This window comes from Elgaria multicarinata, chromosome 13 (assembly GCF_023053635.1).
Source record: "Elgaria multicarinata webbii isolate HBS135686 ecotype San Diego chromosome 13, rElgMul1.1.pri, whole genome shotgun sequence".
Classification (NCBI taxonomy): Eukaryota; Metazoa; Chordata; class Lepidosauria; order Squamata; family Anguidae; genus Elgaria; species Elgaria multicarinata.
The window spans coordinates 3,283,283-3,297,766 of record NC_086183.1 but is presented as its reverse complement, the minus strand read 5'-3'; the positions used below and the strand labels follow the sequence as shown (position 1 = coordinate 3,297,766).

The 14,484-nt window shown below is 46.4% G+C and overlaps 1 protein-coding gene across 1 annotated transcript in view; it reads right to left on the bottom strand.

Annotated features, from left to right (window-relative positions):
• Nucleotides 1–14,484, bottom strand: part of COL16A1 (collagen type XVI alpha 1 chain) — a 155,039-nt gene that overhangs the window by 70,056 nt on the left and 70,499 nt on the right. The window contains exons 15-27 of the mRNA XM_063140567.1: nucleotides 12,885–12,920; nucleotides 12,098–12,160; nucleotides 11,248–11,292; nucleotides 11,057–11,152; nucleotides 7,274–7,312; nucleotides 7,076–7,120; nucleotides 5,969–6,004; nucleotides 5,079–5,195; nucleotides 4,631–4,774; nucleotides 3,481–3,535; nucleotides 3,072–3,136; nucleotides 1,613–1,729; nucleotides 540–584 (exon numbers count right to left, since the gene is read on the bottom strand). Coding sequence (XP_062996637.1) covers nucleotides 540–584; nucleotides 1,613–1,729; nucleotides 3,072–3,136; nucleotides 3,481–3,535; nucleotides 4,631–4,774; nucleotides 5,079–5,195; nucleotides 5,969–6,004; nucleotides 7,076–7,120; nucleotides 7,274–7,312; nucleotides 11,057–11,152; nucleotides 11,248–11,292; nucleotides 12,098–12,160; nucleotides 12,885–12,920 — 903 coding nt within the window. The remainder of the gene's footprint in view (nucleotides 1–539; nucleotides 585–1,612; nucleotides 1,730–3,071; nucleotides 3,137–3,480; nucleotides 3,536–4,630; nucleotides 4,775–5,078; nucleotides 5,196–5,968; nucleotides 6,005–7,075; nucleotides 7,121–7,273; nucleotides 7,313–11,056; nucleotides 11,153–11,247; nucleotides 11,293–12,097; nucleotides 12,161–12,884; nucleotides 12,921–14,484) is intronic.

Below are 14,484 nucleotides of genomic sequence, written 5' to 3'. Positions count from 1 at the left end.
AGAAAGATAATGCAACTTCTAAGCCCCCTCATAAAACTACACTTTCCAGAATCTCTTGTGAGGAAATCATGCACAGGCCATTTTAAGAGCAGTTTAAGCTCGTAGGGTAGATATGTAAACTGCCCAGAGAGCTTTGGCTATGGGGCGATATAGAAATGTAATAAAATAAATAAAATAAAATAAATACGTAGCCTTATTCAAGACAGATAGGAAGATTGTGTGCATTGCAAACACATCATCAAATTCTCTGCTTGTGAAAAAACAACATTGGCTGGTTCATGATTATCATCCTAAATCTGCAATCTTGGTGTTCCCTGGTCCTGAAAAATCCCGAAATTTGGAAAATAGCACCAGGAAAATAGTGGAGGGGAAAAAAAATAGGGGGAAACTAGAATGGTGAATTTGTGACCTGGATACTCATTACAGGCAATTATCATGTGATTATAACCAATGAATTCATTTCAAGTTCTGGTTAATTTATACTTGCAGGGGCAGAGTAGAATCCTAGGTCAGACTCTTATCTTCAATATTGCTCTTACCTTTTCCCCTTTGAGTCCAGCCAGCCCTGGGGGCCCTGCCTTGCCCTGTGATAGTACAAAGGAGAATCAATTCAGTGAAAAGGTCAGCAGAAAATTCTGCAAAAAGCTCTGGACCAGATGCAAATGAGGGCAAGGCTCCTGCAAGAGGGAATTTCACCAAGTGCTGCATGCATACAAATGCCATCTGCTCAAATTCCCTTTTCTAAATGACTGTTAAAGATACAGGAGCCGTGTCCGCCTTTCCATAGGGTCGCCCTAACTGTTGCTCTTAGCAGGGAAACCCCTCAAAATCAGTTTGCCCAGACATGCTGCCATTTTGAATGACCAAATTAAACAGGTTTGAATGAAATTCAAATGCCACAGCATCCCCCAGCAAATCCTATAAATTTTAGTTCTGTGTGTTGGACAAGAATTCTTCCTTGAAGATTGCTACCTGTTTCACAGAGCTGCAGTTCTTCAGGTTGGAGCCACAATAATAAGGCAAGTAGGAAACCAACAAGGGGTGAGCAACTTATGGCCCTCCGGGTGCTGTGGCCTACAACTCCCATGATCCCTCACTATTGGCTATGCTGTCTAGGGCTGATCAGAGTTTTGGGCTGTAGGGTACACCACACTGAATAGCTTTAAAGGGGGGATTGGACAAATTCAAGGAGGATAAAGCTAATCAATTACTACAATTCTGATGGCTATGTGCTGCCTCTAGTATCAGAGGCAGCAATGCCTATACACACCAGTTGGAGAGCACGGGCGGGAGGGGGCTGCTGCACGCATGTCCTGCTTGTGGGTTTCCTGTGGGAAACAGGTCAGTGCGTGAACAGAATACTGGACTAGATGGACCCTTGGTCTGATCCAGCAGGGCTCTTCTTATGTTCGTAGAGTAAACTTGCCTGTTCACAGAAACTGCCCGGGAAATTACAGCTGATTTCACCATGTCCATGAGTACTAGAAATGATTGTGATCCTTCACATTCTTGCTCCGGCACTGATGCTCATCCCTCTCTCTGTTGTTCCCAAGTCCGTACAGTAGTGGGCATTAAAGGCATGAGGGAAGAGGCACAGGAGCCCCATACTTACGGGAAGGCCAGGAAGTCCAATCCCAGGAGGTCCTGGCTCTCCTTTGGACCCTTCTTTTCCAGAAGGTTGCAACTGAGACATGAGGTTCGCAGGGCTGCATGACAGACACGGCTCACCCTTAAGGGAGAATGGAGAAAGCCTGGCATTAGGTTGGAGTAGCTCATTCCATAATAGTCACCATAAGCCAAAAAGGCTCTAGAGGATGTGGGGGGAGGACGGAGGTGGAAGGTGCAGGCAATACGGGAAAGGCACGAGGAAGCAGGAAGGGGGCGTTTTTTGGCTGATTTCCCAACCTCAGTCTCCAAGCTTCCCTTGACTATGTATTACTTTATTTACACAACACTCTCTGTGCACATGATGCTTTATAGAAAGACAAGTCCCTGCCTCAAAGAATTTACAAACGGGAAGGAGAAGGGCAAATATTATATTTACTTTAGGCTTCATCTCAGTTGGGGATGAGAACTGATGGGTTCAACCAAACGCTCTGTGGAGAAGGTGTCATTTGAGGAGGGAATTGAATGAAGAGAATCTGGAGGTATTTGGGGAAGGAGTTCCAAGTATACAGGACAGGACAGGCCAAGTCCTAAGCAAGCAGGAGACTTTTGGGAAGTTCAGGGTGGCGGAGTAGGAAGAGTTAAGTTCATGGAAATATATCAGGATGCAAGACCACAAAAAGTAAAGGGCAACAAGGCCATGGAGAATTTACAAGGTACAGGCAAAGCGTTTGCGCTGGATGTGGTGGGGGTGAAAATACAGAGGACCAAGTTGGACAAGGGGGGGTCATCAGCTCTTCAGCTCTTCCTTTCTGCGCAAAAGAAGTATTTTACTTATCCGCCTGTCACAGATACCTGTGTTACTCTCATGTAGTACACATTAAACAAATAAAGTAGTGATGGGCAAACTTTTCCCATGCAAATCCATGTACCTCAGTACTCAGCCATGAAGCTTGCTAAGAGACCATTCACCATTCCTAGACCTCATCATAATCTACCTCATAAAGTTGTTGTCAGGGAGGGAGGGGGAAGTGAGAACAGGATGCAAAAATGTAACAAATAAAATAATATCCAGTTCACAGATAAAGCAAACTTTGTGTGATGTTTCCCCAAAGTGATTATTCTAAAAATTCATTTCCTTGAAGTGACACTTCCTTGACAGCAGTCTCTAATTCTAACCAAATTAAGGTGCAGTCCTATGCATGTTTAGGCCACATCTCCCAGCATGCTGAGAATTTTGGCCTTTTTCTGTCTCAACCTGTATAGCATTGTGCCTTTAGCTGGTTTCATAAATTTGGTTTCGTCCCACACCCGAGAATTTGCACCATGCAGTGCAGACACTTGAATAGGATCTGAAGTCAGTAAGTCAACAACAAGCTGTCAAGCAAACAGGACTTTGAACCAAAGCAGAAATAGCAGTGCCAGGAGTGGAAAGAGAGGGTAGATTAAAAGAAATGGCCACATACCTTCTCTCCTTTAATGCCATTGATCCCAGGGTCCCCCTGAAAAACAAAAGAAGTCACGGAGAAAATTTGAGTGTCATCAGATGAGTTTTTTTATCGCAGGCTCGCTACTGCCCACTTACGGTTATTCGTGCGTCCTTTAGACGATGATGTCCACCTCCCACGCACCTCCCGCTCATTTTTGTGTCACAAAATAGCCCCCTTTCAATCTGTCTTTTTTGTTTGTTTGTTTTAAACAGAACGTGCCGCCATTTCCTGCTGTGTGCAGGAAAAGCGTTGCGATATAAACGGCCCCTGAATGGGCCACGTGGTCGTTGCTGCTTCCTCTTTCCCTCCCCGTGTAAAGAGGCCGTCACTATTGTGGGACAGCAGCAGGACGCCATAGCAGCGGTAGGGAAACGCGAAAACCCACCCGGTTTGATGACGCTCTTAATGTCATTATCAGCAATTGGCGGAAGCAGCTGAGACTGGGGTGAGAGGACACCAGCATCGGAAACAGCTTGCTGCCTGCATCCATGAATTCATGGACAGCAGCTCCAGTTTAAACAAATCCAGAAAGTGTTCCAGTGCCTGTTGTGCCCTGGTAAAGGCCAACCCAGGTCCACACAGTCAAACCAGTGGGCAACTGGGCAGTCATTTCTCTACATGCTTTCATCGTGAATTGATCCACCTCCATTTCACAAGGCTTTACTGAGGGAGATGAGAGGGGGAAACCAGCCCATTCAGCCACCCTTGCTGAGAGACTTAATTTCCGCCCCTTCTCTCTTCCTTCCCCCACCACCGTACGTGAGGACTTTTTAGATTGTAAGCCTGGAGGCAGGGACTGTCTCGTTTTACTGATTATATATGTACACTCCTCCTGGAGCTTTTTTGGGCTGAGGAATGGCATAACAATACCTCAAATAAATACACATCACACCTCAGTACATGTGGGTGGAGCCGCAAGAGCACGCGTGGCCAAGGAAACATGCACATGCTTCATCAAGTGCTGAACTCTGAGGGCTACATTTCCGACAGGACCCTTTGGGTCGCATCAACCATCCCCAACCAGGGGCCCTCCAGATGTTTTGATGTATAACTCTCAGCATTCCTGATCACTGGCCATGCCTGCTAGTCTCAAACATCTGGCGGTCACCAGGTTGGCAGAGGGAAGAGATCAGTTTAACAATGCCAGAACAATGCGGTGAACTTTAGAGAAGCAATTATATCTGGTTGGCAACTAAAAGGGCTGTTTTGCTAGCTACAAATGGCCTTAAGGAACACAGGCAAATACCAAGAGTCAGGCTGCTGGTCCATCTAGTCTGGTACCTGCACTGACAAGCAGCTCCATAGACACTCAGGTAGAGGACTTTCCCATCACCCGATCCCTTTTTATCTGGAGATGCCAGGGGCTGAATTGAGACCTTTTCTGCATGCAAAGCATGTGTCCCTTGACTTCACCATGTTTCCACTCTGCCTTTCTCTTGCTCTGTCCTCATCTGGGGCCTGAGCAGAATAATACTTTTATTAACATGTAGGTTAGATAGTGTACTGCTTGGGTTTATTAATTCTTGCTGGTTTTACTGTATGGATCTTTTTTGTGTAAGCCGCCTTGGGAGGGTCTCTTCTACCAAAAGGCAGCCTAGGAATATTGAAAATAAATCTGTCCAGCAGCTGGATCTGACACCTACCCTGTTGCCTTTGGTTCCTGAAAGGCCAGGCTTGTCCTGAAAAAGAGAGGCAGAAGGAGAAGTCACGCTTAGGAACTCCAGGGTCAATCAGCTCAACCACTGTCTCTCTGTCCAACAAACCTACCCATCTCAGGGCAGAGTTCCCCAACTTGATTGCCTCCAGGTGACTACAACTCCCAGTATTCCTGACCATTGGCCATGCTGCCTGGGGCTGTTGGGAGCTGAAGTCCAAAATATCTGGAGGGTATCAGGTTGGGGAAGATTTTATTGGGGTATCTTATCTGCAGCAGCATGCCCCCCCACAAAGGATGAAGCATTCATCCAGTGACCTGGGACTCACCGATTTGCCTGGTTTCCCTGGAGGGCCGGGTTCTCCCTTGGGCCCTGGTTTCCCAGGGATGCTGACAGTGTTAGTTATTCCTTCAGGGATTGTGGGACAAATCTCACATGGATCTCCCTGTTGAGAAAGATTTTCAAGATGCTTTGAGCAAACTAATAAAAGCAAGCCAAAGACAATTGGGGCAAAGGAAAACAGTCTCAGTGGCAATCTTCCCTAAAACAGAGAATAAAGTTATTTGCATAAAGGCATTAAAATGAATTATATCTGAAAACACTGGACCAGTTTGCAAAACCACCCTTTTGAATATTAAAGCTGCAGGGTCAGTCGCCATAGCTTATCGTGTCGTGCTAGTCTGGTGAGAATGGCTTATGTGAGGGTTAAACAACCCTCGCATAACCCATGGGCTGTTTTCCAAACTACGTACTTTCACAATTAGAGGGAACAAGTGGGACTTGCAACAAAATGCTGAACCGTGTCCTCACCTCCTAAGAAGAGTGCTCCTATTCAGGATTCCATCCAGCTAGCCAGCCATGCCCTACACCAGGATACTCCATTACACACACCCCTCCCAGGTTTCCATTTTTCTTTTCCAACTGAAACTCAACATTCCACTGCTAATGTGTTTGTCCCATAGGGCTGTTTCAGGAGGGGTTGGGGTTGCCCCCTTAGAATACTTCTGAGTACTAGAATACTTCTACTCTTGAGATTATCTGGATCTTGTTGATACCTTCTTGTTGTTTCTCAGGGGCCCTGTCTGGCTCCCGTCCTGTCAGCACTCACCACCTGACTTTACTACTAGCAGGCATGTTAACATAGCAGAGGCAATCCTCTCATCTCTCTGAAACCAGAGAATGCACAAGTTCCGCCTTGATTGACTTCCTTCTACCTACCTTGTCTCCTTTAAAGCCTGGGACTCCTGGTTTCCCCTGCGGAGAAAAAGGAAAGGGTTAAGTTTGTGATGCAACACCAGTGAGACCATGGGCTCATCTACATCAAGCAGGATATTGCACCATGAGAGCGGAGCCACACTACGGCTTTATAGCGGCATTGAAGTGCACTGACAATTGTTGGGGCCCACTGACACATGCCATAGACTGCTTTCATTCCACTATATCCTGCTTGGTGTGGCTCCTGCCTTTTATATACCACGTTCATAGCGCAAAATCCTGCCTGGTGTAGATTAGGCCCAAGATATCCACATCCTGAGCCCATACTTGTTTATTCGGACATCAGTCTCACTAAGTTCTTCCATGTAAATGAGCATAGGATCACAGTCTTAAACACCCAGGGAAAGTGAATGTGAATCAATGTGAGCTAGGTATGTTGCAAGCAAGGCCCACACCGCCCCGTAGCAAATGCCCCATCCCAAATACAACCCTCCTTTATATCTCTGGCCAATTGTATCAAGATCTCTCCCTATGCTGCATGTGTGTGGGGCACTTTCCCCCTTTTATCCAGCTTTCAAAAAAATCGGTGATAATGCGAAAAAGGGATGTTATTCCAATCTATTGGTTTTGTGAAATGCTGGCACAACGCTATAATGCACTATAATGACACTGCCTTCTAGTGGTTGTAAACTGAAAGACTCACTAACATATAGAACTTGCTGAGGAAGGACTTTCCTCGATTCAAGCTACATGTACGGCATATAAAGAACCCCATTGTAATCCTGCCAAGAAACCAAAGGCAAAAAGGTCCTGTAAGGATGTGGGTTTTTTGGTTAATGTAGAGAATCTCTTGGAGTGGGCCAAGGGGGATGGGGGTGGGGTTGGCCTGGTCAAAAGCATAAGCATTACATAAAATATGACAGCCCCGCTCTCCCATGGCTTTTCTGGGAGCTGTTGCAACTCCACAGTGCCACTCTTCCCAATGACAGCCATGTTGAATGGGAATGGTAAGAGCTGTAGTCCAGGACATCTGAAGGTCATTGGTTTGGGGAAGGCTGCCATAGATCCTCCCCCCTTTGGTTTGGTCTACTCACTGGAGGAGGCACTTACTGGCTTTCCGGTTGACCCGCCGGGCCCTGGAGGTCCCGAACCCCCCTGGAAAGAGAGATCAGAGAATGAGATCCATGTGAGTGGAATTGGGCGTAGGATCCATGACCCTGCTAAGAACAAAATTAATGAGATCAACTAGATTTCAGGGATGGGATCCCCGGAGCTCTCCAAAGCTCCACACATGGTTATATGCCTTACCTTCTCTCCTTTCAGTCCTGGGGGACCACCAGGATCGCCCTGAAATGAGAGCAGAACTGTGAAAAGTTGTTCAGAAGCTGAATGATCCACCCAGGACATTGTCATCTGAAACAGGACCCAGAATATGCCACTTCTGCCAGGTAAGGTCTGCTATGCCCATTACACTCGCCTTGGATTCTGTACAACTTTTGTCCCTTATGACTATGAAAAATAAGCATGCATCATTGTCTTCCAAACTCCCCTGCCCTTTGTACCACGTTATACATTTGGTATATTACTCTGCATTTAATCTGAACTGAGTCTGACCTTTCCGCCCATTAGAGACATTGGGGCTAGTAATTGTGCCAATGCTGTCTAATTATGTTAACAAGGTATAAAATATATAATTTCCCTTCCCAGGCAGACCCCACTGTTTAAGCCTTTTGTAACTGAATTAACTGGCAGAAGGGACTTTAAAGGGTTCTGGAGGTGGTTGATCCCACAAGGGCTGAGATCTCACTTCACCTGCAAAGGAATTCTCCTCTTGGTAAGGAAGCAGCCTTGCTAGACTGTTCGCCAGCCACTTGACAGGAGAATCTAAGGATGTCCGAACAAGCAAAACTCGTGAAAGGCCTTTACCCCAGAGTATCCAGTTCTGCAGCTGTGCTTGAATGCTGCTGGACCCCAGCTATTGTTCATATAATACAGAGGAAAGTTGGAAAACCATCTGTAGATAGTGAGGAGGATGTGTACAGAGGTGAAGGCACCTATAAGGCCATTGGTCATGTAGAGGCTGGTGAGAGATGAAAAACCACTCCCCCGCCCCTGCTTTGCAACCGCAGGATTTTCTCCAATCACATCCTATAGTTGGGTGATGAAAAAACCTTTTGTTATTATGCTGTAGCCACAAAGTGCTTTCTCACCCCCCCCCCCCACACCTTTTGCTGGAACCATGAGCATCCTTACAGTCTTTCCCTCCCTTGGCCCACTGTTGTGCCGTTTGTCTGGACAGAGAAAATGGAGAAGCAGCTCCTAATAACGCCCTCTTCTTCTGCACTGCACCCTAGGAAGTGGCAAATAGTACGGCAGGCCGGCAGGCCCTGTGACTGTCTTTCCACACCCTGTAGAACTTGAAGCACGTGAAAATATTGGAGGATCTGGGCTCATGGGGGAGTGGTGTTTGGCACTGGCTGGAGAGCATCTGGTGGGAGATAAGAATGGACGGTGCATACCGGCTTCTCCCTTGGCCCCCATTTCAGGTTCCTGAAAAGCAACTTTTTAAACTTCTCTTCTTAACTCATCTGTTTAGTGCTGCAAATGTTGCTTAGGCTTCATGGAAACAACACCCACTGGCCATTGCTCAACATTTCTCCCGGCTGTAAGATGCTGCACTGGCTCCAAACCAAATGATTTTGACACTTCAACGTTGAAGCTGGGCCAACAGTTTGCTGGTATTAAAAAAAGGGGATTGGGGGTTTGTTTGCACATTACACTTCACTGTATTCCGGCAGCGTTCGTCTTTTAAAACCCTTCAAATTCTGCACCGTTATGCAAATTAGTGGTTTGCATATATATTTTTCTTTATTTACACACTAAAACAGGCTTCCTAAATTGGTTTAACTATTTGTTTACAAGTTCTCCTGACCCTCTGCTCCGCCATTCGTCTCTTTTCTGTCCCCTTGGTCACAACCTTCCCTCATTTCCCTCACGGTTGTCAAAATGTAGTCTGTAAGCTCCTTGGGGCAGGGAATTTCTGTACTGCATTCTGGAATAGTGCTGTAATTCTCCTCCCTGTTGTCTGCTGCTTGCCACAAAGAGGGTTAAGGAGATAAGCAGGACACCAGAGCTTCTCCCCTCCATCCCTGGGTGGTCCTGCTCAGCTCACGCCCCCGGCATTGACATCCAAAGGCATTGCTTATGTGTTTTTAAGCATATCTCTACAGCCACATATACATATATACATGCGCGTGCGCGCGCGCACACACACACACACACACACACACACACACACACACATATATATATATATATATATATATATATATATATATATATTAGAGATGTGCAGAGTGGGTCTGCTCCTCCCTGAAATTTGGAGCAGTGCTTAGATGAGGCAATTCCCCACACAGATTTTCAGAGCGACTCTGTCTCCACGCACCATCAGATTACCCGGTGGAAAACCGCTTTGTTTTCAGACAACCAGTCTATTAGCATACATCTCTGTCATTTTTAAAGATAAAGAGATAAAACTTGGCACCCTGGTAGCTCTTAAGTAGGGCTTTAGCCATGCCAAGTTTAAAGCAGATCCCTTCATCCCTTGATTTTTAGGAAGTCTTTTTAAATTCCCCCCAAATCCTCCCATGCGTGCGCGCGCGCACACACACACACAAAACTGCGCCTTTTATCCTTTACTTTGTTGATGCGCAGTTGTGCATCTTCAGTTTATAAAAACAGAAATCTGCTTCAGTTTATAAAAATAGAGATCTGTTCCCTAACCATTTGCTCTAATGGGGTGAAATGGGTGGGTGGGTGGGGGTGCTCTCCCTATGAGAGCTCAGACAAGAACAAACAGATATTTTATATATATTTTCAAACATATAAACTTGACTCCTCTCTTCAAAACAGGAGATATACTAGTACTAGCAGACTTTTCTCTCACCGCCCCTTCTTCTCTTGACTTTACATCCACCTGAGTTTGTCCATACTTGCAGTACACAGATCAGCCTTTGGCACAAGATTCTTTTCCATATCCTAATATTGGCTTGTGAGACTATATGGATCTACACCGCCTGCCAGTCATCATCACTTTGGGACAACTCATTTACATGGAATGGTTTTCATTATTTTCATGTGAGCCATTCTTCCGAAATTGTTCCTTTCAGCTACCATCAATGGCGCATATGGGGAGTGGAACTTGGACTCTTTCTCACTCCACGAGCTAGCAAATGAATGAGCTCCAGGATGGGGGGAAACGGATTATATCATTTGCAATCCCTCCTCGTAAGCACTGTGATTGGAAGGGGGGACAGGGAGGAGACTGTGGCTATTGGTTAGCCACAGATGTCAATCTCAAAACTCCCCTCCGCTCACTCAGGAGTCTTTCTAATAAGGAAGTGTATTCAGTTAGCTGTCCATCAACATGAAACGTGCCCTCACATCACCTAAAAAACCTTTGGACCTACGAATCCATTCAGGGCTCTGAATGATCTAACTGCACTGCAGGTTTCCGATGGTTTTAAAACCGGCCCCTAACCATACTACAATTTTGGAAGTTTGTTGGAGGTCCAGTGGACCCCTGGATTTTTGGTACGGAGCGGGAGAACCGTGGACAGAATCGCCCCAGCTTTTCTTTTATTTCAAAGCAGCCATGGAGTGGGGCTTGCAGGGTGTGGGATCAGAACAAGGACTGGGCAGGAGGAGGCGTATAACCCTTTCTTCCTTGCACATTTTTTTTACTGATCTAAATCACCCCACCCTCAAGCTGTAATTTGACTTGCAGAAAAAACACACATGTATATTCCACGCCATGGAGCAGTTGTTGGAAGAGGGGAATTTAGATCAGGAAAATGACATGGGGGAGGGCTCAATGCCTTCTTGTCCCCAGTCTGATTCCCCCAGACAGCTGCATTGAACTAAAACAAAACATCCACGAGAGAAGCTGTTCATGAAGTTTGTCACGCTAACTTTTGTTCTTGTCTGAGTTACATGTTGGTGAAGAAGGCCTGTGCTGACAGCAGACTGAGAAACCAGAGGCAGGCAGGCAGGCAGGCAGGCAGGCAGGCAGGCATGAAACACAGTCCTTACCGGTTTCCCTGGAAGGCCAATTCCAGGTGGGCCTGGCAGCCCTGGGGGTCCGGGTTCCCCAGCGAGCCCTTCAGGACCAACGAAGCCTGGGTCACCCTAAAACACAGGCAGAGCCATTACTAGTGTTACGTCCGTCTGCAGAACAGCCATAGGTCCCTAAGGTTCCTTCCAGCCTCCAAGGAGCACACTACCTTCTGGCCTTTCGGTCCCACCACGCAGATCTCCCCGGCCCGGCCCTGGACAGAAGCAAAAAAGAAGGACATATTAGAAGATGGGGCTTCTTTACATATGGATTGCCAAAAAAGAGGAAATGTATCACTGAAAAAAGAAGACAAAAGAGGACACTGATTTGCATAAAATTTGCATATGCTAATTTCTAGGTGGAGATGAACTTTAGAATTATAATTACTGATGGGCAACAGATGTTATTGTTCTTTATCTTTAAACCAGAATCAGACATGTTAGGAGAGCCCTCCAAACAGAGGACTTCCCTCGGTAAAAGAGGACACATGGCCACTCACCATAGAAGCAGCTGAACAGGCAGCAGTGAAATGAAGTTAAAAATACAAGCAGAAGCTGACTTTGCCAGCCACCATGGCTAAAGGTAAGGGACAATTTGGGGGGCATTCCTCCTGAAAGTCAGAGAATTGGTCCCCAAATGCACTGCCCAAGAACACTGCCATGATATTCAGGGTGCCATTTTAGTACAGAAAAAAAGAGAGAGGAGAAAGTGGATGGGGAGAGAGAGATGATGATGATGATGATGATGATGATGATTCCTGCCTTTTTTCCTCCAAGGAACTTAAGGCAGCATACACAATCCTCCTCTTCCTCTCCATTTTATCCTCACAACAACAACCCTGTGAGGTAGGCTGGACTGAGAGTCTGTGACTGGCCCAAGTCACCCAGTGGGTTTCCATGGCGAAGCGGGGACTAGAACCTGAATCTCCCGGCTCCCAGTAACAACACTTTAGCCATTACACCACACTGGCTCTCAGAGTTGGTGGTGCAAAAGGCAGAGAATCTGACGGCACAACTTACGTCACGCCCTGGGCTCCCTGGCTTGCCTTGAAGCCCGAAGTCGCCTTTCTCACCCTTCTGCCCCTGCAGGAAACAACAGAGGAAGACATGAGTTAGTAATCTAATACGCCCTCCACTTGGCCTTATTCTAGGATGAATCAGAGGTATCACTGTAGCCTGAAGTCCCACGTCTCGCTGCTTCCCTAGCAGCAACCCATCAAGAGATCCACAATTCTTCGAGCTCATATCTGGAGAGGGACAATTCCCATCAGTTTCTGTTTCTCTTTTCCCAATCCATTCTATCCCATTTCCACACCAGTTTGCAATTTTTTTTAAAAAAAAAAATCCTTCACAAAAATGGGTATAGAATCAGAAAATTATGTTATCTCCTGATAAACACATTTGCCCAAACAGTTTTCCTTAATGTAATGTATTTCCCCCCCAGTAATATATACATTTCTGTGTGCACTTTCCCTTAATATATTCAGTTTTTGTACATATGTCTTTGATCAGAGAACTACATTGCAAGATCTGGGGGAGTGCAAATACCAAAGGATAACTGTGTTTTCTTTAGCATATTCATTTGGGTAGAGCAAAGTAAGCAGATTTGCATTAAAATGCGAACTGAACAACTTTCTACCTCATTCCTACTCATATCACATTTCCTTGGATGACCTATCAGTGTCCAGAAAGCAAGGTGGGCAACTTCTTTTAGCAGATCCACCTGCCATAAGGTGTGAGGAAAAGAACTTTCAATGGGTCATATATTCCCTTGGGTGGCCTATATTTATTCCCCACAGCTGCTTACCTTTTGTCCAAGTGTTCCAGCCAGTCCTGGAGGACCCTGTTGGCAACATAATTGTTTATTAATTGGTGGTGTGTAGACTTTTAAACCCCAAACTATCCAAAAGGGTCAGGGCCAGTTCCAAAATGATCAGCAAATAAATGCATACAATATATGTAAAAACATCCATGTTTGTTGTTTGCGGGGTGGGCACAATGTATTTCATGGGCTGAAGGTAGATGGAATGAAATATCTATGTTAACAGGTTCAAAGAAGGAGGCACTGAAGCCACCAGACCTGGGTCTGCCCCCAACATCCCCTTCCCTGTGGACCCTTTCCCTTTACAGTGAACATGGATAGGTTTCCCCTTCAGACCGTCCATCCAATATATAAACATAGATGTGGTGATGGCCACCAATTTGGATGGTGGCCATCCACCAATTTGGATTTAAAAGGGTGGTGGTGGATAAATTCCTGGAGGAGAAGGCTGTCAATGGCTACTGGTCCTGATGGCTCTGTGCCACCTCCAGTATCAGAGGCAGTAAACCTGTATATACCAGTTGCTGGGGAAGATGGGTGGAAGGGTGCTGTTGCACCATGTTCTGCTTGTGTGGCCCCTGCGTGAGCAGAGTGCTGGGCTAGATGGGCTAGATGGCCCCTTGGTCTGGTCCAGCCTCAGGGCTCTTCTTATGCTCTCATGTCTGGGGGCGGAACTGGCAGGGAGGGGGCCAGGGTGAGTGAGCCACGTTCGTTGAATATGTGGAGCGTAACTTCTGAAGGAGGTTATTATAACGTACAAAGGGATTTGGTGGCAGTGAGGAAGCCTCTGGTAACAATTGGCTAAGCTCCCAGCATATCACAGAAGATGAGGCCAAAGAGAGGCAGTCCAGGCAGATAGGGAAGCAGCAGCTAAGGCGGTGAAGGCCTCAGGGGGCAGCAGAGAAAAGTGGTTGGATGACGAATAAGGGGGAATGGAGGAGGCCAGTGAGAGATGGAAAGCAGGACAGAGCAGGGCTTCCTGTGAGGAGCTATTAGGAGCGGAAGCCTGCCGTTCTCATATTGGTTTGAAATAGCCAGCCAACGTCTTTGGCTCCAGTAAAAGATGCAAGTACCATTTGCATTTCTAGCGTTGCATTAACACGCTAAGCGAACTGTGCAGGAAGCAGCTGGCCAAGCACGCAGACAGACAGACAGACAGACAGACAGACACACACACACACACACACACACACACACAGAGGGTCTTTACAGGCCTGGCTGCAGGATGCTGAAACTAAATATTTATCATTCACAGCATAAACTTTGGCCCTGCACAGTGAACTTTCTCACTGGCCGTTATTTAAATCTGCGGATTTACGTGGAAAACAAAGACAGAAATTCTGCAAAGCAGCACAGGGAGTTGGTGGAACATGATGTGGCTGGTCAGCAAAACTCAGATAGGGGTCACTCGGGTCAAGGGAGGCCAGCCGGCTGAGGCAGAGGCTTCTGCTGATGTCCTGCCAAGCCCTGGCTAGCCTTGATGGCTATCTGCATCTTAAACAATGGTGAGACAAATGAAGACTTGGATTTCCAATGTGAGGCTCCGCTTCGAACCTGAAGTGAAGCAGATCTCATCTGAAGTGGT